Below are 27,766 nucleotides of genomic sequence, written 5' to 3'. Positions count from 1 at the left end.
TTATTCTGTTGACAGTACAAAAGGTTCAACATTAATGACCCAGGACTGATCTTTGTCTCCAGCTCACGAGGATTATAGAGGGATATGATGGGACTCTGGGACTGCTTACTATGTACGCAATCGATAGGATAAATCAGATTGATCACAAACTTTCAAATTGCTACAGCTACAATGATGTATAGAAAATACAGAAAGTGGCAAGAATGGATTTTTTGGTAAGTTTTTCATTCCTGACCACGTTGTCCCTTTCAGGGTCACAGGGAGCCTGGAGCCATCCCAGCATATGGGCAAAGGTAGGATACACCCCTGCAAGAGTCTCCAGCTCATTGTAGGGGCCTATGTGAAAATTTGCAAGTTTGATACCTTGCACAAGGGTACCTTGGCAATGGTCTGAAGATTTCCTATCACCTCCCCCTACTACCAGAACCATCCACTTCTTAGCCCAGTCCCCCTCCAGACTAAGGTACCAACGCCATTGCTGTTTCATTTCTTAGAACTCTTCTGACAGTGGTTGGCAACAGAAACAGAGGAGAAGGTGTTCAACGTGAATGCAGTATATTGACATTTTTGCACTCCTTTAACCGTGTTCCTGTATATAAGTCAGAAAGTTCAGATATGAGACATTGTATGTTCATGTGCACGACCCATAACAGTTTCAGCTTGTCTGTATTAAAGTGGACAGGAATCTGTGTGAATCAGTTTTATGTGTGCGTGCGTGCCTGCGCGCGTGCATGCATGTGTGTGAGTGTGTGTGCGCGCGTGCATGCTTGAGTGCGTGTGTGCGTTCAGAAGCTCATCATGCTTGTGCTATCCTTTTTCTGCCACATTGCCATGGTGACAGTGCCCTCCCAGGGTAATGGGGGACGAATGCGCCAGAGCTATTTATTCTCTTCCCTCCTTTTTTACCCCCTTCCATCTACCAACACCTTCTCTTTTTCTTCTTCTCTTCTTTCTCTAACACCTCTCCTTCTCGGTTTCCTCCAGTAATATTTCATCAGTCCCTTTGGCTGAACACTCAGAATCAGATGCTGCCTAATGAGACAGGCTGAGGAAGAGAGGGAGCAAGACAAAGAAAAAGGTAAAATAAAAATATGTGGAGAGGTGATCTTTGCAGACTGTTCCTTCATCTAGGGAGAACATCTCTATGATTTATATATTTAAGGGATTATTGATGTGAGAGCTGTGTTGGTTGTGTTAGAGCTGTAAGATGCTCTGAAGTTGATAAAATACAGTACAGACTGTATGTATGAGTTCAGACAAACTGAAAGTTCAGGTTGTCTGTGTGAGTGTCGCCAACTACTGGCCTGGAGTGTGTCCTACAGTGTCCTGTGGTCTGTGCTCAGATCCTTCCGTGCGTGGCCCTACACGGGGAACACATTTACGGTGTCAACAGGGCCTGAGACAGAACAAGACTGAGCAAGGCAGGAAGAAGATCCCCCGACCCACTCCTCCCGTTGACTCCCCCTTTACCTCCCCCTCTGCTCTCCCTGCCATGGGCTGTCATTCACTGGTTGGCAACAAGCCACTTAGCTGCACGCACACACACACGTGCAGTTTTGAATGTTTGAGCTAAAAGAAATCTGTGCGCATATGTGCGATTGTATCACCAGTGGTGAAAAACAGCCTCTACACATTTATGAGAAAACAGACACACACATGGTTGTTATTCTCTCCTTCTGGGTCACAGTCCTCGCTCTCCCGCTCCCTATTGAACAGCATCCCAAGCCCTGTCTTTCTTCTTCCTCTCTTTCTCTATCCTCCCACCTGAGTTGTAATTTGCAGAGCTAATGAGGGTGAAGACAGAGAAGAGGCAGGAACATAATACTTCTGACTCTAAGACACACGCACACTTATTTCAACACATGCACACATATTATGATACACAGTTACAGCCAAGAGAAACTGTTCCTTTGTGCAGGCTCTTCTTTAACCTTTTCTTCGCCCATTCTTTTTTCTCTACTCTTTGTCACTCTCTTCCCTCCCTCCCTCCCTCCCTCCTTCCCTCCCTCCCTCCCTCCCTCTCTTTGCTCCCTGGTGGTGTGTGTGCATGTGTGGATGTGTGTGTGCATGTGTGTGAACCGTGGGGATAACAGGCGCTTATGTGAGCAGTCTCAGTGGCGGCAGCAGTGACTGGTGAGAAAGAGGAAAGAGGAAGAAAGAGCCAGGATAAGAGAGGCAGCAGCGTCGTTGTGAGCGGATCCTCACAGACATGTGAGAAGATGTCCGTGGGTGGCTGTGCATGTCCCGGTAAGTACACTCACTCTTGTGGTGGTTGCTGCTGCTGCTGTTAGTTGCTGGCTTTTCCACCTCGCTGATGGTGGTTGTTGTGTTTTGGTCGAGTTCTGACACCTTGATGGTGTGACTGGGGCAGGGAGATGTGCCCCGGGGCCCTTTGGCTCTATGTACCAAAGCTCATGGGAGGGTGCCCTCTGTGATGACTGAGAGGAAGGAGTGCATGGAAATCAACATGTAACCTGATTCTGCTCAGTGTCAGCAGAGCTCTTCTCTGACGCTTGTCAGTGTGAAGTTGTGTTGGTGATACTAACTAGCATGAATGAAAACAGCGTTCTAAGTTTTGAAGCAGAGATGCACTCTTGATGTGTGGCCTCTGACAAAGGGCAAAGAGAAGCGTTATATTAAAAGGGCAAAGGTCACTGGTGTGACTGAGTCTGAAACTGGTTCCAGACAGAAGGTGACAGTGACAAAAGAGCTGATAACGTCTTACTGAGTTTTATATCGATTACTGATACCGTGACTGACATAAATACTCAATAAATTCTCATATATAAAAGAATGAATCTCGCCAACCTGTGGGCATGACCATTCTGGATGCTGAAGAGTAAACTTAAAACTCCTTATCTGCAATAGCCATTCCTGACATTGACACACTGGTATCAGAACCTTCTTTTGTTTTGTGGAGTCAGATGCTTTACTATCAAATTTAGACCATCGTAAAGGGGGCAGTGCCCACATTTAAAAGGAGAGGCATGGGGAGAATGAGACTAAAATAGATCCCCTCAAACTACAATGGGCAGAATAACCATATTCCTTCCTAGAAAGACTAGTTTTTTCTAGTATGGAACTAGATCTGGAAATTTTGTCCAAACGTGCTACTTAAATCTGTTGTTGCTGTCAAATCTACAATAAATCAGCCCAAGGACAGTTTCTCCGAGCTTACACTGTTACACTATTTATTATGGTTAGCTTATGTTGCTATTGTGAATCTTTATGTTTGAATCTGTGAGAGCAGCTCTGCAACATTGTCCAGAGGGAGTGTTTGACTACCCAGTTTACAGGAATGTTGTGTTTGACTGATACTCTTCTCATTTTATGGCTTTAACTAGACAGAAGAAATAAATTAGAAAATTTAATGGGGGAAAAAACTCATACAACTCAAATTAACCTTGCAGTCTCTGTAGGAAATGTTCTGTAGGGGTTCATGCTCTTACATATGACCCTAACCTAACCCTAACCCTAACCCTAACCCTCTAACCCCTAACCTAACCCTACCCTAACCCTAACCCTCTAACCCCTAACCCTAACCCTCTAACCCCTAACCCTAACCCTCTTACATATGACCCTAACCCTAACCTACCCTAACCCTAACCCTAACCTACACTAACCCTAACCTACACTAACCCTAACCTACCCCAACCCTAACCTACCCTAACCCATATGACCCTAACTTAACCCTAACCTACCCTAACGCTCTAACCCTAACCCTCTAACCCCTAACCCTAACCTACACTAACCCTAACCTACCATAACCCTAACCTACACTAACCCTAACCTACCCTAGCCCTAACCTATCCTAACCTGCCCTAACCCTAACCTATCCTAACCTACCCTAACCTACCCCTAACCTACCGTAACCTACACTAACCCTAACCTACCCTAACCCTAACCTAACCCTAACCTACCCTAACCTATCCTAACCCTAACCTACACTAACCCTAACCTACACTAACCCTAACCTATCCTAACCCTAACCTAACCCTAACCTAACCCTAACCTACTCTAACCCTAACCAACACTAACCCTAACCTACCCTAACCTAACCTACCCTAACCCTAACCTAACCTACCCTACCCTAACCTAACCCTAACCTACACTAACCTACACTAACGCTAACCTACACTAACCCTAACCTACCCTAACCTATCCTAACCTACCCTATCCTAACCTAACCTAACCCTAACCCTAACCTATCCTAACCCTAACCTATCCTAACCTACTCTAACCCTAACCTATCCTAACCCTAACCTACCCTAACCTACCCTAACCCTAACCTATCCTAACCTACCCTAACCTAACCCTAACCCTAACCTAACCTAACCTAACCTAACCCTAACCTACCCTAACCCTAACCTATGCTAACTCTAACCTACCCTAACCTACCCTAACCTATCCTAACCTACCCTAACCTAACCCTAACCTACCCTAACCCTAACCTACACTAACCCTAACCTAACCCTAACCTAACCCTAACCTAACCTAACATCAACCTACACTAACCCTAACCTACACTAACCCTAACCTACACTAACCCTAACCTAACCCTAACCCTAACCTACACTAACCCTAACCTAACCCTAACCCTAACCTACACTAACCCTAACCTACCCTAACCCTAACCTACACTAACCCTAACCTAACCCTAACCTAACATCAACCTACACTAACCCTAACCTACACTAACCCTAACCTACCCTAACCCTAACCCTAACCTACCCTAACCCTAACCCTAACCCTGTGGTTGCTGTGGTCGCCCATCAAACGGCTGAGATAAGGATATCACTAAATGGCTTTTTGCATTCAAGGTTTGGATTGAAGTTTTTAGCTGGCAGATCTTTTTTATATTCAAGGGAAGCAGGTTTACTAGATGAGGAAACTAACCCTAACCCTAATTCAGAAACAGAAAACTGAAGGGTGTGGAAATGTGGACACAGTGCAAACCAGCCACAACCAGATACACCGGTGGCAGCAGGTGATGGCACTCCAGTGGTGTGCCGAACTGACATGTGACCACATGATCTCTCTGCTGTTTCCAGTTTTTTCTGGTATCCTCCCATTTCTTGTTTAGAGTGATGTCTTCTGTCGCTGTAATTTCCATTTACGTGAGGCGTAACCATGGACACAAGAAGGAACAGAAACAACGCCGGTCTTGCTTTAGGAAAAGCCCCAAACCTCAGATGAAATAGTCAATACTCAAATGATGCTGAGGCAAAAAACAACAAAGCAACATAAACACGGTTTTACAAATATGGCAAAATCGACAGCAAACCTGAAGACACGCACGCAGGAAAATGTGATAAAACTAGTTATCATGTGAAAAAACATCATGTGATAAATGGAACTAAAATTTTCATGGTTTCATGTTCATGTGTGTGTGCGTGTGTGTGTGTGTGCGTGTGTGTGTGTGTGTGTGCGTGTGTGTGTGTGTGTGTGTGTGTGTGTGTGTGTGTGTGTGTGCGTGTGTGTGTGTGCGTGTGTGTGTGTGTGTGCGTGTGTGTGTGTGTGCGTGTGTGTGTGTGTGTGTGTGTGCGTGTGTGTGTGTGTGTGTGGTGTGTGTGTGTGTGTGTGTGTGAGGTGTTCTGGTAGCAGGGGACCAGGACACCATTAGAGCACTGCCCAGGTACCCTTAAGCAAGACACTGAACCCCATAATAGGGCCCTGTGCTAAGCTAGCAGCTCTGGCACCCTCCCCATGATCCTGAAAGGGATCTAGTGGCAAAGCAGAATAAAAAATAAATAAATAAATGTGTTATGCATGCTCCTTCACCCCCATCAAATCTTTCTGTTCCCCTCACACGGTCACTTTCTGTTTCCAGTATGTACAGTCCAGGTTTCCTCCATCCCTCCTCCTCTTTGACTCTGATTTCTAGCATATGTTGCCTGACTAGAGAAGAGAGGAAGGAGGAGGGACCGTGCCCTCTCATGCAGGGTGTCACATGGTGTCTCTGACTGGAGCAAACGAAACAGAGGGTGCAGCCTGTCTGAAATGGCAACAGACGAAATGCACAAAGGCTGAGCTGTCCACCGATGGGTTACACAACATGAAAGCCTGATGGAGGGAGTGGGCAGATTAAGAGAGAGGTATAGAGCAGAGGAGAGGTGGAGGTGTGGGGGTGCAACAGAAGAGAGGCAAGATGAGCACAGCAGAAGTGAGAGGGAGATCAGGCACCAGGTTTTCTGCAAGGCTGAGCGGGGACATGATTGGCTAATGTGGTAGTGGTGTTGGTGATGAGGGAGGTGGACGGGTGAGGGATGGGGTGGGGAGTTAGACCTGACTCTTAGATCAGAAACAGACAAAATGGCTACCAGAGAACAGACAAGGCAGCATCAGGGCACCGCCATCTCTACTCACATAGCTGCTGGCACTCACACACAACCAGCAAAATAGCAGCAGCTCTGGAACTCATGTCAATAAAATACACATGGGTCACCGTCTGGAACTGGATGGGAATAAAATACAGATGAGCAAGAAGCATATGTCAGTATATGACAAGCTGAGTCTCAGCAGAACTGAATTGTGGTCTAATCCCTTCAACTGGTCCCAAATGATGTTCGACTATGTGACACATTATCATCTAAAGGTTCAACATTGCAGTATGTCTGTGACGATGGGCAGTGGCTGACAATGGCCAGAAGAGGCCGCTGCTGTCAAAGACCCCCCCCCCCCCACACACACACACACACACACACACCTTCACACACGAACACGCGCTTTGAGCTGTATCCAGCACCAGAAAAATCAGCAGCTGTGATTATACTAAGATACGATGATAGCTGTGAAACTTTTGAAAAATATGTTGAGTTTAAAATCAATTATGAAATGAAGGAATGTTTTATTTGATCAGCTTAGAAGACTTCCTTTGTTTAAATTAAATTGGATTTTTCCTAACGATTTGTTTGCTATCAGTTGTCTACTATTATATGTAGAAAGTGAGTAGACAGGCCTTTAAAAAAAATTAACCCTAAAAAATGTTTACGTATCATTTTTCTGAGAAAAGAAATCACAAAATAAAATTGACGCAGATCGCAAATATCAGGAACTGGACGGTGTTTTAGCGACATCTAGTGGTGATAATATAGATTACAACAACAACAGACCGGAGGAGGAGTTCTACATTATACACATTATACTACATTAGAACACATCTAAAGTTGTATTTTTTGTTCAAATTTTATCCAGTTTAGATGTTCGGGTGTAGCTCAGTCTGTCGGGACGTGGTTGAGAAACTGAGGGTTTCCAGTTCAGAGTCCCAGTGTGAACAAAACTCGGGAGGGGTTCTGAAGAAATGCAAGAACACTTCAGAGCACTGCCAAGGTACCCTTGAGCAAGCTGCTGAACTCCCCAAATGCTCACATAGGGGTGTACCCCACCTTTCCCAAAAGGGATATAGTAGGCAAGAATAGAAAAAAACATATTTACAATTTATAAACTTAATTAGCTGTTACATAAATTGGTGCTACATCATTTTAAGGCTCAAGGATCTTTATTTGACTTTAATTGCCTAAAATTACACAAAAATCATTACTCGGGTCCCATAAAAAGAATTGTAAATAAATATGTAAAAAGAGAAAAATATTAGAAAGATCAAGAGATTTAAAACACTAAATACTGAGTTAGTATTGCACATGTCAGCCAGTGACAGAGAAAAGAGGGAATAACGCCAAAATTAGTTAGTTGTAGTTAATGGTTAACAACGGTTAGCAACATGGATTCTGGAGCAACATTAAGGAAGCTAGCCTGAAACTGAATGCATTATATTCTTGTGTTTTACAGTGATCACCAATTATAAACTCATGCAACAGCTGTAGTGATGCTCTATTTCAGCCCCTAGGAAGGGTTAGAACCCTGTACCAGCCTGAGCAGAACTCTGGAGGGTGTGAGTGCTCCTCACTTTCCTATAGTGACTATGAGTAGCAGGCTGCACGTGTACAAGAACATGCACACACTATGGCTCCCCACCCCACCCCACCCAGCCTGAAAGCCTGGACAGGCGAGATATCAGAGGGTCTCTTGAGTTTAACCGTCATGTAGCGCCTGAAACGCATTTGTGGGGGAAAGTGGACCCGTCACAGCAGCTCAACACTGACAGAGGGAAGCGAATGTGTGTCAAATGTGTGAATTAGGCTAGCTGGTGTGTCTTGCTATGTGCACAAACACAAATATAACAGACAGGGTTAGGGTTACACACACACATGCTGGGAGGGTCTGAATCCCCAGAATCTGGAGAACGGGCTCCAGAGTAACAGGTCTTGAAAATCATTTCTACGTGCCCAGTAAGCGTGATGCATGCACACGCCTGGGAATAACCATCGCCATTTAATGTATAGATGCCTCATCGGCTGGGTCGGTCTGATGTGTCAGCCTGTCCATCATATTGGTGGAGCAAGACAAATCAATAATAAACCGATAAGAGGAAACAAGCAGGGGACCAATGGGTCAAAGATTTATGTTAAAGTGGTCAAACATTTACATTATAGCATTCTTGTTCGTTGAGTCTCTAATTAGTACAGAATAAAAATACTTTTTTTGGGACTTCCACGTTACTTCCAGCTTATGCGGCTCCGGGGTTTTAACTTAAAATAGAATCTATAATATTTTAACAAAACCCTAATATCAAAAAGCAATGTGATCCTGTTAGAGGTGTTAGGGTTAGGGTTAGGGTTAGGGTTAGGGTTAGGGTTAGGGTTAGGTGGAATAACAGTATAATCACTCATGAGACATCACTAGAACGGACAGTGCTCCTAATCCTAATCAAGAGAAATCAAATGATCTTTCTGAGCGTTGGAAATGTTTTTCAAAGAGGGTTAGGACATAAATATATAGAATTCAGAGACTAGTAAGTTACCACGTTTGTAACTGGAGGCGTCCTTTCAACAGGTTTCTAGTGTGTGGCTGAAGTTCTCCGCTGTGTCTAGTTATTGTTCTACGTCTATGGCTGTCACTAACCCTAACCCTAACACCCTAACCCTCACTAACCCTAACCCTCACTAACCCTAACCCTAACTCGAACCACCCTAACCCTCACTAACCCTAACCCGAACCACCCTAACCACCCTAACCCTAACCCTCACTAACCCTAACCCTAACACCCTAACCCTAACCACCCTAACCCTAACCACCCTAACCACCCTAACCCTCACTAACCCTAACCCTAACCCAAACCACCCTAACCCTAACCCTCACTAACCCTAACCCTAACCCTAACCCTCACTAACACTAACCCTAATCCTAACCCTAACCCGAACCACCCTAACCCTCACTAACCCTAACCCTCACTAACCCTAACCCGAACCACCCTAACCACCCTAACCCGAACCACCCTAACCCTCACTAACCCTAACCCTCACTAACCCTAACCACCCTAACCCTAACTCGAACCACCCTAACCCTCACTAACCCTAACCCGAACCACCCTAACCCTCACTAACCCTAACCCTAACCCTAACACCCTAACCCTAACCACCCTAACCCTCACTAACCCTAACCCTAACCCAAACCACCCTAACCCTAACCCTCACTAACACTAACCCTAATCCTAACCCGAACCACCCTAACCCTCACTAACCCTAACCCGAACCACCCTAACCCTCACTAACCCTAACCCTCACTAACCCTAACCCGAACCACCCTAACCCCACCCTAACCCTAACCACCCTAACCCGAACCACCCTAACCACCCTAACCCTAACCACCCTAACCCAAACTACCCTAACCCTCACTAACCCTAACCCTCACTAACCCTAACCACCCTAACCCTAACCACCCTACCCCTAACCCGAACCACCCTAACCCTCACCAACCCTAACCCTCACTAACCCTAACCCTAACCCTAACCACCCTAACCCGAACCACCCTACCCCTAACCCGAACCACCCTAACCCTCACTAACCCTAACCACCCTAACCCGAACCACCCTAACCCGAACCACCCTACCCCTAACCCGAACCACCCTACCCCTAACCCTAACCACCCTAACCCTAACCACCCTACCCCTAACCCTAACCACCCTACCCCTAACCCGAACCACCCTAATCCTAACCCGAACCACCCTAACCCGAACCACCCTACCCCTAACCCGAACCACCCTACCCCTAACCCTAACCCTAACCACCCTAACCCTAACCCTAACCACCCTAACCCTAACCCTAACCACCCTAACCCTAACCACCCTACCCCTAACCCGAACCACCCTACCCCTAACCCTAACCACCCTAACCCTAACCACCCTACCCCTAACCCGAACCACCCTAACCCTAACCACCCTACCCCTAACCCGAACCACCCTAACCACCCTAACCCAACACAGAATCCACTTCTCTAAATGGATCCGTGGGTAGTGACAATGACCACAGTTGTGGTGACAACAGCCCAACACTTTTTGGGAGGTACGTGCAGGCACAGGAGCATGACCAGGCCTCGAGTCACTCCGCTCCACTCAACAGCGCCGCCTACTGGTCTGGCGTGCTCATTACAGTGTTTTTAATCATAATTGGGGATTCGTGTGAACGCGCATCATTTTCAGAGTGCTTTTGAGAAATGCAAAGGAAAAACTTTTGTCTTGCTGTAGCCAGAGAGGCAGAGGGGTTGTTGGTGGCTGATAAGGCCGGCTCTCTGTAGTCTGTAAACCCTCCAAGCCTTATTCTGGCGTGCCCCCCCCCCCCACAGGCAGAGCAGGGATTTACCCCCATCAGGTACCGCTGCATGTGGGAGCTTTGGAGACACACAGGATCAACCCTCACGAGTCTATTTTAATGGATGATTATTTGCCTCTTTGACTGTTTGTGTTGCCATGGCTACAAGGGCCACTGAATGTAAGATGCAAATTCACATGTCAGCCACAACAGATACTGTCAGCAGAATCCTGCCCCCCCCCCTCAGAGATACAGAGCACAGACATACCCTGCACACCCTTCCAGGTGATGAGCCCCAGTGCTGCTTTTCCTTTCTACAGGTAACACTTACTCAGGGTTTGGCCCCAAAAACAGACTCATTTCCCACATTTGTGTTATTTGTCAAGCAGTGTCAAGCAGTGTGAAATACATTCTATAGAAGAATTTACGAGTAATGTTCGGCAAGAGTTGATTTTATATCGCTTTTTGAAAGTTTGAAATTGCAAATATTTAAAAGAAGTAAACATGTTGATGAGTTTAGGTCCACTGGTGCTGCCTGGGGGCCACAGGAGAGCCAGACTGTGGTGCACCATTTAGGTAAACATGAAAAGCACTTTGCCCTCAGCATGACTATTATTCCAGTCAGCTGGATTAAGCCAATTCTCATCTGTGTCAGTTACTGAGAAAGATGGGATGGGAGGAGGAAGGATGAGAAAATGCTTACCAGACAAGCATCATGTGCAGTTATTCATTACAGGGAGGGGGGCGGCTGGCGGTGCTGGGCAGAGGAAAGAGGAGCAAATGCGTTGTGGAGGGAGAGGAGGAGGGCCTAAAGCTATTGTTCATGTCCTGCGAACAAAGGGCTCATCTGGGTCCGTATGTAAACCCACAGCAGGCTTCAGCTCACTGACAAGGCCTCATGCAGGACGCAACATAACCGACCGACTCCAGCAATCTAGGCCGGATTTGCTCCCAGTGTTGCGCTTTGCCATTTTTCCAGCTCCTCTTTAGGGGGCGTATTGTGTTTGTACGTTGCGTTCAGAGGGCCTATCCGTTTTTACGCACGGAGCGTGCACGGGTTCATCACGGATCTGTAAACATCAATTTTCTCGTTGGACTTCTGTGCAGGTAAAGGATCCATTTCCCAATTGCAAAGATTTAAATGTGGGTGCGGATGTGACACGGTGTTGTTAACGTATTGGAAAGTGTCATCCGGATTTAACTGGAACGTCTATTCGGGATTTTGTGGTTGGAAGCGCGACTGAAGCTAAAGCGAGAGCGCTGCGGCTAACAGGCGAACTCGTTATTAGCTGTCTTGTTAGCTTGTCCCGCGGGCCTACGTGGGGAATTATACACAGGCGCGGATATTTAGGCTTCATTATTTACAAGTTCCATTGGTGTTTACTTCCACAACTGTGTTGCTGCTTAGACCGAATAGATGTTTGCACGATGAAATCCTAAAACCAGCGGTTTCAGATTTTAGCCTAGCCAAGGCTAAGTGTTAGCATCCTGCGCCTCTTGGTATTCTAATTGCCTTTGTAAGCGGACAACTACATGTCAGATGTGCATTGCTGGCTAACCCTAACTAACCCTAACCAACCCTAACCCTAACCCTTTTAGGTGCCGTTCAAGTACAAGCAAAAATCATTTTTTGTGCAGACTTTAGTAGATTATTGTTTTACTGAAACGAGCTCGTTTTTGGACCGTTTAACGAGCATCGGGCAGGAACCCAAACAAGAACTGAAGAATTCAAGTTGAATCAAATGGCCTTTTAATCTTTTTAAATCCCATTTTAGATCAAATGTTTATAACAAATATTAGAAGTCAGGTGTGTTCTGCTCTTTAGCATTTTAAAACCCCTGCCTGTGAATATAGACTTTGGACCAGACGAGCATTTATGTATCATTTAAGTTAGTAAATTCTGTTCAGCTGTTTCATTGAGTCGGATCTACTCTGCATGTGGAAATAGTGATGCAGAAGAAGTTGACTGAGGAGCCTTTGGGCTGGGTTGATCAGATCTTGACAGACTGGAGAACTTCAGCAGCCCAACGAGACCCACAGGACGGTTCCGCTCCACCAAGGTGCCCGTGGGGCCGGGCCGTGACGGGCCGTCAGAGAAGTTGGCTGAGGTGCCACCGGTCCAAGACTTGTGCTGCTGGTGGCCCAGCATCACCTTCTAAAAGAAATCATTCTTTAGATAAAGAGCTGTTGCTCATCAATCTTAGAGATTTTAGTTTCTTTAGTTTGAATTTAGAGTTAAATGTAGAATGTTGCTGTGAATTGTGGGCCGTTCAACCACACATGGATTATTCATTGAACGTGATTCTCCAGTAGAGGAAGTGGAGCCCAGTTGATGCGATTGTGACTGTCATTAACCACTAACAGGAGACGCGAGCAGCTAATGGAGCTCTCAACAACTAATGGCCACATAAACATTGATTATTTATTTATCAGTCCTGTTTTTTCCTGTGGTGCATCGAACCCTTAGCATAGCAAAATGCTGCCATACAAACTTTAGAATCCAGGGAATGTGGGTTTCTGTTGGGTGGAAGGTGTCTATCTGTGGCTTCACTGCTGGTTGGATGAGTTGGGTTAGTTTAAAACGGGTGAAGACATTGACTAACCCAACCCTGTTGTGACCGAGCTAACCATCATCTTTTCTAATGAGCTCAGTCTGCCTGTTTCATCCAACACACCATGAGTTTGTGCCGCTAATGCAACTAACATCTGCTCTGAGGCAGATTTAATCCTCTTTTCTGATACTGGAAACGTCAGTCAGCTCCCAGTGACGCTCCCAGTGACGCTCCCAGTGACGCTCCCAGTGAAGCTCCCAGTGGAGCTCCCAGTGACGCTCCCAGTGGAGCTCCCAGTGACGCTCCCAGTGAAGATCCCAGTGACGCTCCCAGTGACGCTCCCAGTGACGCTCCCAGTGAAGCTCCCAGTGACGCTCCCAGTGACGCTCCCAGTAAAGATCCCAGTGACGCTCCCAGTGGAGCTCCCAGTGACGCTCCCAGTGACGCTCCCAGTAAAGATTCTTGTGACGCTCCCAGTGACGCTCCCAGTAAAGATCCCAGTAAAGCTCATGTCTGATAGAACCTTGATGATGCATTAATATGCAGACATTATGAGGGGGGACTTTGACTATGGTGGCGGCAGGGTCGTGACCCTGGACGGCCTTCATGGGAAACCCGTAGTCTTGGGCAGAGCGGGGTGTGTTTGACGTCCTGAGTGGAGACAGCTTGGGTCCATGTCTCTGGGTTCCTGTCTGTAGGACCACGTCGGCCTGGGTCTCCTCCCCCTCGTGTTGTTTTTTGGTGCCCTGTGGATGACCTGTGAATAAGTGCAGCCAGCTGAACTGTGTGTGTGCGTGTGTGTGCGTGTGTGTCTAGTCTTATATATAGTGTTGAATAATACCCCATGTTTTGCAGGGTGTTCCTCCAAGTCTTTCAAGCTGTACTCCCCCAAGGAGCCCCCCAACGGTAGCACTTTCCCCCCCTTTCACCCCGGCACCATGCTGGACAGAGACGTGGGGTGAGTCTCAGCTCTCTCGGGTGTCTTTCGTCCTCTCTGCTCTGGGGTGGTTTAGGATGCTAATATAACTAGCAGAGACATCTGTTTTTTCAGGTGAATGAGGGACAATAATTGCAGCCAGTTTAACCAAGTTTCTGCCCTTAAATATTGTAACAAAGACTGGAGGTGTAACTATCTGCTACTGCTGTTGACATGGACTCGTCCCCGGAGGACACTGACAGGGTCGGAGACCATCGCATGTCTCTGACTACCTTCTGTCTCGGACTGCTCTTTAACCTCTGAGAACACACAGGGGTTCTCTGATTCCTTTGACTACTCTGACTCTTCTGTCTCTCTGTCTCTGACTCTTCTGTCTCTGACTCTTCTGTCTCTGACTCTTCTGTCTCTGACTCTTCTGTCTCTGACTCTTCTGTCTCTGACTCTTCTGTCTCTGACTCTTCTGTCTCTCTGACTCTGACTCTTCCGTCTCTCTGACTCTTCTGTCTCTCTGACTCTGACTCTTCCGTCTCTCTGACTCTTCTGTCTCTCTGACTCTGACTCTTCCGTCTCTCTGACTCTTCCGTCTCTCTGACTCTTCCGTCTCTCTGACTCTTCTGTCTCTGACTCTTCTGTCTCTCTGACTCTTCTGTATCTCTGTCTCCACTGACTGCTCCATCTTTTCAGACTCATCTGTCTCCTGTCTCTCTCTGACTCTCTGACTCTTCTGTCTCTCTGACTCTTCTGTCTCTCTGACTCTTCTGTCTCTCTGTCTCTGACTCTGACTCTTCTGTCTCTCTGACTCTTCTGTCTCTCTGTCTCTGACTCTAACTCTTCTGTCTCTCTGTCTCGGACTCTTCTGTCTCTCTGTCTCTCTGACTCTTCTGTCTCTCTGACTGACTCTTCTGTCTCTCTGACTCTTCTGTCTCTCTGTCTCTGACTCTTCTGTCTCTCGGACTCGGACTCTTCTGTATCTCTGATTCTGACTCTTCTGTCTCTCTGACTCTGTCTCTCTGTCTCTTCTGTCTCTCTCTCTGTCTCTGACTCTTCTGTCTCTCGGACTCGGACTCTTCTGTATCTCTGATTCTGACTCTTCTGTCTCTCTGACTCTGTCTCTCTGTCTCTTCTGTCTCTCTCTCTGTCTCTGACTCTTCTGTCTCTCGGACTCGGACTCTTCTGTATCTCTGATTCTGACTCTTCTGTCTCTCTGACTCTGACTCTTCTGTCTCTGACTCTTCTGTCTCTCTCTCTGTCTCTCTGACTCTTCTGTCTCTCTGTCTCTGACTCTTCTGTCTCTCTGTCTCCACTGACTGCTCCATCTTTTCAGACTCATCTGTCTCCTGTCTCTCTCTGACTACTGCCCGATCCCTCTGACTCCGTTTCCTCTCTACTTTGTCTACTCTGTTGCTTCTGAATCCTGAATGTTGTGTCTCTGTCCTCTGTCCTCTGTCTCCAGTCCCACCCCGATGTATCCTCCCACATATCTGGAGCCAGGAATAGGGTAAGGCTACACTAGCATATCTAGTTGGTGTCTCGTGTGACTAAATCATTATTTTCACTTTGTGCATTGAAAGCTTGATTTGAGCTAACCCGTTTGGGATTCTCCTAATTCTCCTAATTCTGTTCTCTTGCTGCCTGAAGCAGGAGACACACACCATATGGCAACCAGACAGATTACAGAATATTTGAACTCAACAAGCGGCTACAGAACTGGACGGAGGTTTGTCAGCACATCCTTAGCAACACAACTGACTGCATGTCTGTCCTGACGTCTGTGCTGTTTCCACCCTGCAGGAGTGTGATAACCTGTGGTGGGATGCTTTCACTACAGAGTTTTTTGAAGATGATGCCATGTTGACCATCACTTTTTGTCTGGAGGATGGACCCAAACGCTATAGTAAGCAATGGCCTTTTGTTAATGGAAGGTTGCGCAACGTTCATTGGACTGATAAGATAAAGGCCGAATCGGGTGGAAATGATGTTGTTCTTTTTATCAGCCCATAAATACATTTTATCTAATAAAAAATAAAGATATACGATAAATTATCTAAAATGGGCAAACAGTGTGCAGGCCAAGTAGCTCCAAAGCCGGCCATGTCACGCTGTTTATGTCGTCTACGCCCCCCCAGCACGGCCGCACCTCTGCTGATTGATAATTAGTGTCCTCACCACTAACCCTGGTCCTAACCCTAACCCTGCTCCCAACCCTAGGGTTAGGAGCAGGGTTAGGGTTAGGAGCAGGGTTAGGGTTAGGAGCAGGGTTAGGGTTAGGGGTTAGGGTTAGGGTTAGGACCAGGGTTAGGAGCAGGGTTAGGGTTAGGGTTAGGAGCAGGGTTAGGGTTAGGACCAGGGTTAGGAGCAGGGTTAGGGTTAGGAGCAGGGTTAGGGTTAGGGGTTAGGGTTAGGGTTAGGAGCAGGGTTAGGGTTAGGACCAGGGTTAGGAGCAGGGTTAGGGTTAGGGTTAGGACCAGGTTTAGGAGCAGGGTTAGGGTTAGGACCAGGGTTAGGGTTAGGAGCAGGGTTAGGACCAGGGTTAGGAGCAGGGTTAGGGTTAGGAGCAGGGTTAGGGTTAGGAGCAGGGTTAGGGTTAGGGGTTAGGGTTAGGGTTAGGACCAGGGTTAGGAGCAGGGTTAGGGTTAGGACCAGGGTTAGGAGCAGGGTTAGGGTTAGGGTTAGGACCAGGGTTAGGGTTAGGAGCAGGGTTAGGGTTAGGAGCAGGGTTAGGGTTAGGGGTTAGGGTTAGGGTTAGGAGCAGGGTTAGGGTTAGGGTTAGGGTTAGGACCAGGGTTAGGGTTAGGGTTAGGACCAGGGTTAGGAGCAGGGTTAGGGTTAGGACCAGGGTTAGGAGCAGGGTTAGGGTTAGGGTTAGGACCAGGTTTAGGAGCAGGGTTAGGGTTAGGAGCAGGGTTAGGGTTAGGACCAGGGTTAGGAGCAGGGTTAGGGTTAGGACCAGGTTTAGGAGCAGGGTTAGGGTTAGGACCAGGGTTAGGGTTAGGAGCAGGGTTAGGACCAGGGTTAGGACCAGGGTTAGGAGCAGGCCAATAGACAGCATCGTTGCCAGGTCCCAGTGTGAACTCTCTCCCAACTTGGAGCAGGGACTTGAATTGATAACCGCCCCTCCATTTTCTAGCCAAGTCCCAATTAATGAAGAGACGAGTGCTCCTGATCAGTGTTGATGTCCCCACTCAGCAGGTGTTTTTAATAAGTGTTAAAGGGCCACTAACGAGGCTCGAGTCATTAACAAAATGATGGAATGCAGAGCAATTGACAAAACCTTCCTGTCATTGAACTAGAGTCTTGACAAGTTTAGATGTTTAATTGGCTGACCAGTCGGTGCATTTGATTTATTTAGTTAATGTGGTGAATGTTTGGATTCTTCATGTCTTTTTCTGCTGTTTCTTCCTAATGACCACAGCCCTTAACGAAGTTAGGAATACTGTGATGTACATATATTAGCTGTGTACAATCACGCTAGATTTTATTTAATGTAAATTCTGCACTATAAGCTGCTACTTTCCCCCACATTTTGACCCCTTGATGTGGCTTAATTATGGATTTTTTGACTTCTTCAATTGCCCCACCAGGATAAATACGTTTTTCTGAATTTGAATGGACATTTCTGGCCAACAGGGGGCGCCGTAGAAGAGCAAGACAGACAGGTTAAAGAGATGCTGTCATGCTCTGAGGAAGATGCTAGTTTCATTGTGTTTTGAAGCATTTTTTTGCGCTTCTTGTCCACTCCCTCGTCATGGCTAACACACCAAGAAATGCTGACAATGCAGCTTTTAAGTTAACGGCTAATGTTCAACAGTTCGAAGAGTCGTTATTTTTTCCTCTAAATTCAGTTTACTGCCGTGTTTAGTAATTAAGCATCTCCAATAATCTTTCCGTGTTCCATAAAGATCTCACGGTTCACAGTGGCCACCTTATAGTCAGGTGTGCTCTCTAGTTTACGCTGGTTTTATATATGTGTGTGATGACACATGTTGACTGAAGGAGGTCTGTGAACTTAACCGTTATTAGGGTTAGAGAAGCCACGAGAAGCAGGAAATGATTCATTATTGGCTGAAAATGTTCTTATCAAGCATCGCTACTTTAATGTTAATATTATATAATATATGTTAATATATATGAACAAAAGGTTTTAAATCTTTTTGTGTTATTGTCCTTTTTCTTTGTCGACTGAAGCTATTGGCCGAACGTTGATTCCAAGGTACTTCCGGAGTATATTCGAGGGCGGAGCTACTGAGCTCTACTATGTCCTGAAGCACCCTAAGGAGTCTTTCCACAACAACTTTGTGTCTCTGGACTGCGATCAGTGCACGATGGTCACCCAGAATGGAAAACCCATGTTCACACAGGTGAGTGCTTGTTGTCCTCACTGTCCTCACAAGGGTGATACAACACTGCAGCCTCAACCATTGTTTAAGACACTGACTAGATAGTGGTGGTAACTGATTAAAAGTTAACATTTACCACTGCAGTGTCCAGTTGTTAACGTTGTATAGATACTGTCACTTTTCCAGCCTTTACTGTACTGTCCATACATTTGTGTGGTGACTGGGCAGAGAAGAATCCATTATTCCTTCACCATAGAGGAGAATCATGAAGACGCAGCAGATTCGATCTCAGCTTCTGACTGATTTCCACCTCCGAACCCTAACCCGAACCCTAACCCTAACTGTCATTTCAAAGTCTTTCCTCAATAATATCCTGATTCGGCACAAACTGTCAAAATGTGGCGCTTGCGTCATGTCTAAAATTGTTGGGCTCTTTTACAGTGGTGGGTTAGGGTTTTACAGTGCTGGGTTAGGGTTAGGGTTTTACAGTGGTGGATTAGGGTTTTACAGTGGTGGGTTAGGGTTTTACAGTGGTGGATTAGGGTTTTACAGTGCTGGGTTAGGGTTTTACAGTGCTGGGTTAGGGTTAGGGTTTTACAGTGGTGGGTTAGGGTTTTACAGTGGTGGGTTAGGGTTTTACAGTAGTGGGTTAAGGTTTTACAGTGGTGGGTTAGGGTTAGGGTTTTACAGTGGTGGGTTAGGGTTTTACAGTGGTGGGTTAGGGTTAGGGTTTTACAGTGGTGGGTTAGGGTTTTACAGTGGTGGGTTAGGGTTAGGGTTTTACAGTGGTGGGTTAGGGTTTTACAGTGCTGGGTTAGGGTTAGGGTTTTACAGTGGTGGATTAAGGTTTTACAGTGGTGGGTTAGGGTTTTACAGTGCTGGGTTAGGGTTTTACAGTGGTGGATTAAGGTTTTACAGTGGTGGGTTAGGGTTTTACAGTGCTGGGTTAGGGTTTTACAGTGGTGGGTTAGGGTTTTACAGTGGTGGGTTAGGGTTTTACAGTGGTGGGTTAGGGTTAGGGTTTTACAGTGGTGGATTAAGGTTTTACAGTGGTGGGTTAGGGTTTTACAGTGGTGGGTTAGGGTTTTACAGTGGTGGGTTAGGGTTTTACAGTGGTGGGTTAGGGTTAGGGTTTTACAGTGGTGGGTTAGGGTTTTACAGTGGTGGGTTAGGGTTTTACAGTGGTGGGTTAGGGTTTTACAGTGCTGGGTTAGGGTTTTACAGTGCTGGGTTAGGGTTTTACAGTGGTGGGTTAGGGTTTTACAGTGCTGGGTTAGGGTTTTACAGTGGTGGGTTAGGGTTTTACAGTGCTGGGTTAGGGTTTTACAGTGGTGGGTTAGGGTTTTACAGTGGTGGGTTAGGGTTTTACAGTGGTGGGTTAGGGTTAGGGTTTTACAGTGGTGGATTAAGGTTTTACAGTGCTGGGTTAGGGTTTTACAGTGCTGGGTTAGGGTTTTACAGTGCTGGGTAAGGGTTTTACAGTGGTGGGTTAGGGTTAGGGTTTTACAGTGGTGGATTAAGGTTTTAGAGTGGTGGGTTAGGGTTTTACAGTGCTGGGTTAGGGTTTTACAGTGGTGGGTTAGGGTTTTACAGTGGTGGGTTAGGGTTTTACAGTGCTGGGTTAGGGTTTTACAGTGCTGGGTTAGGGTTTTACAGTGGTGGGTTAGGGTTTTACAGTGGTGGGTTAGGGTTAGGGTTTTACAGTGCTGGGTTAGGGTTTTACAGTGCTGGGTTAGGGTTAGGGTTTTACAGTGGTGGATTAAGGTTTTAGAGTGGTGGGTTAGGGTTTTACAGTGCTGGGTTAGGGTTTTACAGTGGTGGATTAAGGTTTTAGAGTGGTGGGTTAGGGTTTTACAGTGCTGGGTTAGGGTTAGGGTTTTACAGTGGTGGATTAAGGTTTTAGAGTGGTGGGTTAGGGTTTTACAGTGGTGGATTAGGGTTTTACAGTGCTGGGTTAGGGTTTTACAGTGCTGGGTTAGGGTTAGGGTTTTACAGTGGTGGGTTAGGGTTTTACAGTGCTGGGTTAGGGTTTTACAGTGGTGGATTAGGGTTTTACAGTGCTGGGTTAGGGTTTTACAGTGCTGGGTTAGGGTTAGGGTTTTACAGTGGTGGGTTAGGGTTTTACAGTGGTGGGTTAGGGTTTTACAGTGGTGGGTTAGGGTTTTACAGTAGTGGGTTAAGGTTTTACAGTGGTGGGTTAGGGTTAGGGTTTTACAGTGGTGGGTTAGGGTTTTACAGTGGTGGGTTAGGGTTTTACAGTGGTGGGTTAGGGTTAGGGTTTTACAGTGGTGGGTTAGGGTTTTACAGTGGTGGGTTAGGGTTAGGGTTTTACAGTGGTGGGTTAGGGTTTTACAGTGCTGGGTTAGGGTTAGGGTTTTACAGTGGTGGATTAAGGTTTTACAGTGGTGGGTTAGGGTTTTACAGTGCTGGGTTAGGGTTTTACAGTGGTGGATTAAGGTTTTACAGTGGTGGGTTAGGGTTTTACAGTGGTGGGTTAGGGTTTTACAGTGCTGGGTTAGGGTTTTACAGTGGTGGGTTAGGGTTTTACAGTGGTGGGTTAGGGTTTTACAGTGGTGGGTTAGGGTTAGGGTTTTACAGTGGTGGATTAAGGTTTTACAGTGCTGGGTTAGGGTTTTACAGTGGTGGGTTAGGGTTTTACAGTGGTGGGTTAGGGTTTTACAGTGGTGGGTTAGGGTTAGGGTTTTACAGTGGTGGGTTAGGGTTTTACAGTGGTGGGTTAGGGTTTTACAGTGGTGGGTTAGGGTTTTACAGTGCTGGGTTAGGGTTTTACAGTGCTGGGTTAGGGTTTTACAGTGGTGGGTTAGGGTTTTACAGTGCTGGGTTAGGGTTTTACAGTGGTGGGTTAGGGTTTTACAGTGCTGGGTTAGGGTTTTACAGTGGTGGGTTAGGGTTTTACAGTGGTGGGTTAGGGTTTTACAGTGGTGGGTTAGGGTTAGGGTTTTACAGTGGTGGATTAAGGTTTTACAGTGGTGGGTTAGGGTTTTACAGTGCTGGGTTAGGGTTTTACAGTGCTGGGTAAGGGTTTTACAGTGGTGGGTTAGGGTTAGGGTTTTACAGTGGTGGATTAAGGTTTTAGAGTGGTGGGTTAGGGTTTTACAGTGCTGGGTTAGGGTTTTACAGTGGTGGGTTAGGGTTTTACAGTGGTGGGTTAGGGTTTTACAGTGCTGGGTTAGGGTTTTACAGTGCTGGGTTAGGGTTTTACAGTGGTGGGTTAGGGTTAGGGTTTTACAGTGCTGGGTTAGGGTTTTACAGTGCTGGGTTAGGGTTAGGGTTTTACAGTGGTGGATTAAGGTTTTAGAGTGGTGGGTTAGGGTTTTACAGTGCTGGGTTAGGGTTTTACAGTGGTGGATTAAGGTTTTAGAGTGGTGGGTTAGGGTTTTACAGTGCTGGGTTAGGGTTAGGGTTTTACAGTGGTGGATTAAGGTTTTAGAGTGGTGGGTTAGGGTTTTACAGTGCTGGGTTAGGGTTTTACAGTGCTGGGTTAGGGTTTTACAGTGGTGGGTTAGGGTTAGGGTTTTACAGTGCTGGGTTAGGGTTTTACAGTGCTGGGTTAGGGTTAGGGTTTTACAGTGGTGGATTAAGGTTTTACAGTGCTGGGTTAGGGTTTTACAGTGCTGGGTTAGGGTTTTACAGTGCTGGGTTAGGGTTTTAGAGTGGTGGGTTAGGGTTTTAGAGTGGTGGGTTAGGGTTTTACAGTGCTGGGTTAGGGTTTTACAGTGCTGGGTTAGGGTTTTACAGTGGTAGTAGCTCTGTAGCTCCCTGTATCTGAGACCTCATCCTGTAGCTCCTTCTCTGTAGCTCTGTAGCTGTCCATGGCTGTTGGAGCTGGGCTGAAGAGGGTTAGGGTTAGGATTAGCATTCGGGTTGGGGTTAATGTTAGCATTAGCATTCTCCTTGCCCCCCACAGTATCATGATCAATGTGTGGTCTTTTAAGTCTCTGCCGATAAGAAAGGCAGCAGAATAAACCGGCTTGTGTTGAGGAGGTACCCTAGTGTCATCAAAACCATGGTGACCGTACCATACGGTGTGGAGCCAAACCATGTAGAGCTGATACTGTGTCGTGGAAAATCACCTGTAGCTAAAGCTAGACCCACACTTGAAATAAAGCAGTCCCCATCTGAACCTGAACCTGGTCCTGAACCTGGAACCTGCACATCTTCAAACCCTTATTTGAGCACTTCAGAATGGCCCGTACTGTTGTGTGTGTTTGATAGAAACGGGATGAGCGATGTACACCTGGCAGCCATGTGACCTACCTGTATTCCAACACAGACATACACCACTTTGCTACTGTTAGAACCAGGAACCCTTAAAATATGTGTGGGTGTGGGAATTTTGGGACATTATGTTCAACAACGTAGAAGAAATGACGAGTTAAATCAGAAGCTCTTTTCCATTTTGAGGTAGTCGAAGCTTCTACCAGCAAAATGTTGTTTTTTTATTTGTAAGAAAATTAAATATGTTCTGAAGCAGTTATGGCAATTTTTCCTTGGCAAGGTTTTAAATCGCTCCTGAAAGTAAAGGCAACAACACACCAGGGAGCATAAGTAAAGTTTTGCACCGAGCAAATGATCACAGTTCAAGGACGATATCATTATTGCGCATATTTATATCGTGGTGAATGTACATTATTGATCTGCAGCCCTCAGCAGTTGGTCCTTTTTACGCCCGTGTCCTGTCCTTTACCGTCTGGAGCCGAGTCGGTGTCCAAATGTGACTCCTGTCTTCTGAACCGCTGTAGGTTTGTGTAGAAGGACGCTTATACCTGGAGTTCATGTTTGACGACATGATGAGGATAAAGACCTGGCACTTCAGCATCAGACAACACCGTGAACTCATCCCTCGCAGTATCATAGCCATGCACGTGAGTGCACACACACCAACCCTAACCTGACCCTGTTTGTGTGTTAGTCAGCTTGGTTATCTCTCTCTCATTGGTCTCTCAGGCCCAGGACCCACAGATGCTGGACCAGCTGGCGAAAAACATAACAAGATGTGGCCTGTCAAACTCCACCCTGAACTACCTCCGAGTGAGTGGAACATGAACTCCTGGGCACCGACATCCAGGAACTTTAGACAAATTGTCAAGTTGTCTTGATAATCAGAATCACAGGGGAGGGGTTATCAGAGGGGAGGGGTTATCACAGGTGATTATTATCAGGGGGGAGGGGTTATCAGAGGGGAGGATTATCACAGGTGATTATTATCAGGGGGGAGGGGTTATCAGAGGGGAGGGGTTATCACAGTTTATTATTATCAGGGGGGAGGGGTTATCAGAGGGGAGGATTATCACAGGTGATTATTATCACAGGTGATTATTATTATTACTATTTTTTTTTTCACTTTATTAAAAACCTCTATGATAAATTTCAACACATCAACGTTTTGAACAGATACAAGCCGGTCAGGGGAGCCGAAGGGTAGCAACAGTGTTGATGACTGACACTCCAGAAGCTGCAGGATTTAGCAGCTGGTGTGAGAAATTCAGGAGCAGACTGAAATGTTCAGACCTGTTGGAACACCCACCCCCAAATAAGCTTCAGACATCTACATCCTGTCACTCTGTCTCGTTGCTATTCCCACCAGCTGTGTGTGATTTTGGAGCCAATGCAGGAACTGATGTCTCGACACAAGACGTACAACCTTAGTCCGAGAGATTGCCTCAAGACCTGCCTCTTCCAAAAGTGGCAGAGGATGGTGGCACCTCCAGGTAGGAAATGGCCCAAAGGTGGTATCTCTGTGTCATGGCCCATATAAAGTCTACGCACCCACTTCATCAAACTCCTCGCTCACATGGCAGCACCATGTTGGATGGAAGAACGACTGCACTGCAGTGTCAATGTTATGCTCTCCATTAGGGTCAAGGGTCGTTATACCACCAATATTGGAAGTTGGCCTGCAGAATCCGGATTTGTTGCTGTGTCCATGTTCAGAGCTTCTCGTCTGCAGGCCCATTTGCACCACAAATGGAACCAATTCTTGAAAATGGCCGCCGAGTGAAAAGTTTCAGAAATGTTGAAATTGTTGAAAATGTTGAAATTGTTTTCATTTCCATGTGAACGGGCGACGCGCAGCACGTGCACATTTCTGTCAGATAAAGGTAGTGCGCAACTAGTACGACAACTACGGCCAGTTGCCAACAACATGTCTGCTGCTGACTGCTGGGATTATCACCTAACCCCAACCCTAACCCTCGAACCATAACCCAACCCTAACCCTCTAACCCTAACCCCAACCCTAACCCTCGAACCATAACCCAACCCTAACCCTCTAACCCTAACCCTCCAACCCTAACCCTCTAACCCCCAACCCTAACCCTCGAACCATAACCCAACCCTAACCCTCTAACCCTAACCCCCCAACCCTAACCCCCCAACCCTAACCCTCTAACCCTAACCCTAACCCTAACCCCCCAACCCTAACCCTCGAACCATAACCCAACCCTAACCCCCCAACCCTAACCCTCTAACCCTAACCCTCGAACCATAACCCAACCCTAACCCCCTAACCCTAACCCTCGAACCATAACCCAACCCTAACCCTCTAACCCTAACCCTCTAACCCTAACCCTCTAACCCTAACCCTCCAACCCTAACCCTAACCCCCTAACCCTAACCCTCGAACCATAACCCAACCCTAACCCCCTAACCCTAACCCTCGAACCATAACCCAACCCTAACCCCCTAACCCTAACCCTCGAACCCTAACCCCCCAACCCTAACCCTCGAACCATAACCCAACCCTAACCCCCTAACCCTAACCCTCGAACCATAACCCAACCCTAACCCCCTAACCCTAACCCTCTAACCCTAACCCTCCAACCCTGACCCTCTAACCCTAACCCAACCCTAACCCCCCAACCCTAACCCTCGAACCATAACCCAACCCTAACCCCCTAACCCTAACCCTCGAACCATAACCCAACCCTAACCCTCCAACCCTAACCCTAACCCTCGAACCATAACCCAACCCTAACCCTCCAACCCTAACCCCAACCCTAACCCTCGAACCATAACCCAACCCTAACCCCCCAACCCTAACCCTCTAACCCTAACCCTCTAACCCTAACCCTCTAACCCTAACCCTCCAACCCTAACCCTCTAACCCCCAACCCTAACCCTCGAACCATAACCCAACCCTAACCCCCCAACCCTAACCCTCTAACCCTAACCCTAACCCCCCAACCCTAACCCTCTAACCCTAACCCTAACCCCCCAACCCTAACCCTAACCATAACCCAACCCTAACTGTCTTCCACATTTCTTCATTTCCATCCAACATGGCGGCATAAATCCGGGCGTGATGACATCACGTGCACAGCCTCACTATCTGTTTCCCTCCGTAGCCGAACCGTCGAGACAAGCCCCAAACAAACGGCGGAAACGCAAAATGTCAGGTGGCAGCACCATCAGTGGAGGGGGGGGCACCAACAACAGCAGCAACAAGAAGAAGAGCCCTGGCAGCTTCCCTTTGTCCAGCCAAGTTCCAGTGAGTTCTGCACGTCCTCTCGTCTTGTGGCATCGCACACTTTTGGACCCGTGTCGCATCAGAACCAGTGATGCACAACACAGCTTGAGTTTAATCCCAGTTTTATTTAATTTATTTTTTAAACAGAAATGGGCAATGATGGCAACGCTGTCACACTGCCAACAACCGATGTTACAATAAGAACTTAAAGTTGGAAAAACTGTCCGAATAATTCTTCACAATAAAAGGTCTTCATCCATTTCAGGATGTGATGGTCGTGGGAGAGCCCACGTTGATGGGAGGGGAGTTTGGCGACGAAGACGAGCGCCTGATCACGCGACTGGAGAACACGCAGTTCGATGCAGCCAACGGCATCGATGATGAGGACAGCTTCAACAACTCCCCCGCGCTGGGCTCCAACTCCCCCTGGAACAACAAGGCCCCGTCCAGTCAGGAGAGCAAGAGCGACAACCCCACCTCCCAGGCATCACAGTAGAGGCCCCATCTCCTCACCACCTCAACACAGACCCCTCTCTTCTATTCCCTAGCCCCCCCAAATAACCCCCTAACTGTCATGACTGCAGCAGTCCACCACTGTAGATCTCTCACAGAAGATCAAGTCTCATGACTGCAGCTCTGCTCTGTCAGCAGAGCCCCATCTCACATTACTCTTCAGTTTGGACTGTAGATCTAAACCAAGGACTCCGTGACTCAGTTCTGATGTTCTCTACTGGGGGGGGGGGTCACCTGTCTTACCAGAGCTGTTGTCTATGCTGGTGTGAGGAGGGAGGTGGCCCAGCACAGGTGTGCTTCTGATAAAGCAGACGGGCCGAGTTTAGAGTCATTACATACTAACTATTGAAGTTCTCACACACACACACACACACACACACACACACACACACACTAGCAACCTACATACACACAGACAATTGAAGGATTTTTAATGCACGAGCCTTTTCTGATTAGACTACAAAGGATGCAGTCATTTAAATGGAGAGCATTTACAACACACACATACAGCTTAAGAGTTTTTATACAGTATATATTTCCCTAGAATGTTTGATTTTATTTGTATTAAACGCATTCATTTCAATTCAGAATTTTTTTATTTTCTACCAATACTAAAAAGCTACAGACCAAGGAAACAACGCAGGATTTTTATCCCCCTAAAGTATTTTAATCTTTTATGTTTATAAAAGGATAAATAATTTAGTGTGGATGTTTTTATTTTTTTTGTTCCTTTTTTGAGATACATTTTTGTGTATTTGTGCTTGTATATTTAAAGTAGTAGCAAAGTTCTGTCTGGCTGTAATAAAATGTATTCTTACTTAGATTTACCTAAAGCCATCCTGATCTAATGTAAGGAGAAAAGATGAAAACCATTCATGACCCTTTCCCACTTTCCCTGTCTTATTCCCTTTTTTAAAAATTGTGTAAATTAAATAACAAATCCCTCGGGATGACAATATCACCATGAAGTAAGGATTTTACTGTTTGATTTATTTTCTATTTATTTTGGACGGTCACATCTTTTTTTTATCTATACAGGAGTTCTTGCTTACCATGAATCCATGCGATGAATCTGCTCACTGGAGCTGCACGTGGACGTGCACACGTGGACGTGCACACACGTGGACGTACACACGTGGACTTTCACGTGGACGTGCACACACGTGGACGTGCACGTGGACGTACACACACGTGGACGTGCACGTGGACATACACACGTGGACGTGCACGTGGACATACACACGTGGACGTGCACACACTTGGACGTACACACACGTGGACATGCACGTGGA

The 27,766-nt window shown here is 46.7% G+C and overlaps 1 protein-coding gene across 3 annotated transcripts; it reads left to right on the top strand.

Annotated features, from left to right (window-relative positions):
• The first annotated feature begins 2,068 nt into the window (after window positions 1-2,068).
• LOC115253181 (LIM domain-binding protein 1-like) lies at window positions 2,069-27,440 on the top strand. Of its 3 annotated transcripts, none has more exons than XM_029850288.1 (11): window positions 2,069-2,247; window positions 14,054-14,156; window positions 15,589-15,633; window positions 15,774-15,852; window positions 15,927-16,029; window positions 18,321-18,493; window positions 23,236-23,358; window positions 23,441-23,524; window positions 24,081-24,204; window positions 25,840-25,982; window positions 26,227-27,440. In XM_029850288.1, exons 1-11 carry the CDS (start codon window positions 2,220-2,222, stop codon window positions 26,455-26,457), a joined length of 1,236 nt encoding a protein of 411 aa, XP_029706148.1. In that variant the 5' UTR covers window positions 2,069-2,219; the 3' UTR covers window positions 26,458-27,440. The 3 variants fall into 3 exon arrangements, with proteins under 3 accessions (XP_029706148.1, XP_029706149.1, XP_029706150.1); XM_029850289.1 differs by having other exon boundaries at window positions 2,070-2,247; window positions 15,777-15,852; XM_029850290.1 differs by lacking the exon at window positions 2,069-2,247 and adding an exon at window positions 11,390-11,753.
• Window positions 27,441-27,766: the final 326 nt, after the last annotated feature.

The sequence above is a fragment of the Takifugu rubripes genome, chromosome 17, assembly GCF_901000725.2.
Source record: "Takifugu rubripes chromosome 17, fTakRub1.2, whole genome shotgun sequence".
Lineage (NCBI taxonomy): Eukaryota > Metazoa > Chordata > Actinopteri > Tetraodontiformes > Tetraodontidae > Takifugu > Takifugu rubripes.
This window is presented reverse-complemented; position numbering and strand designations above follow the sequence as displayed.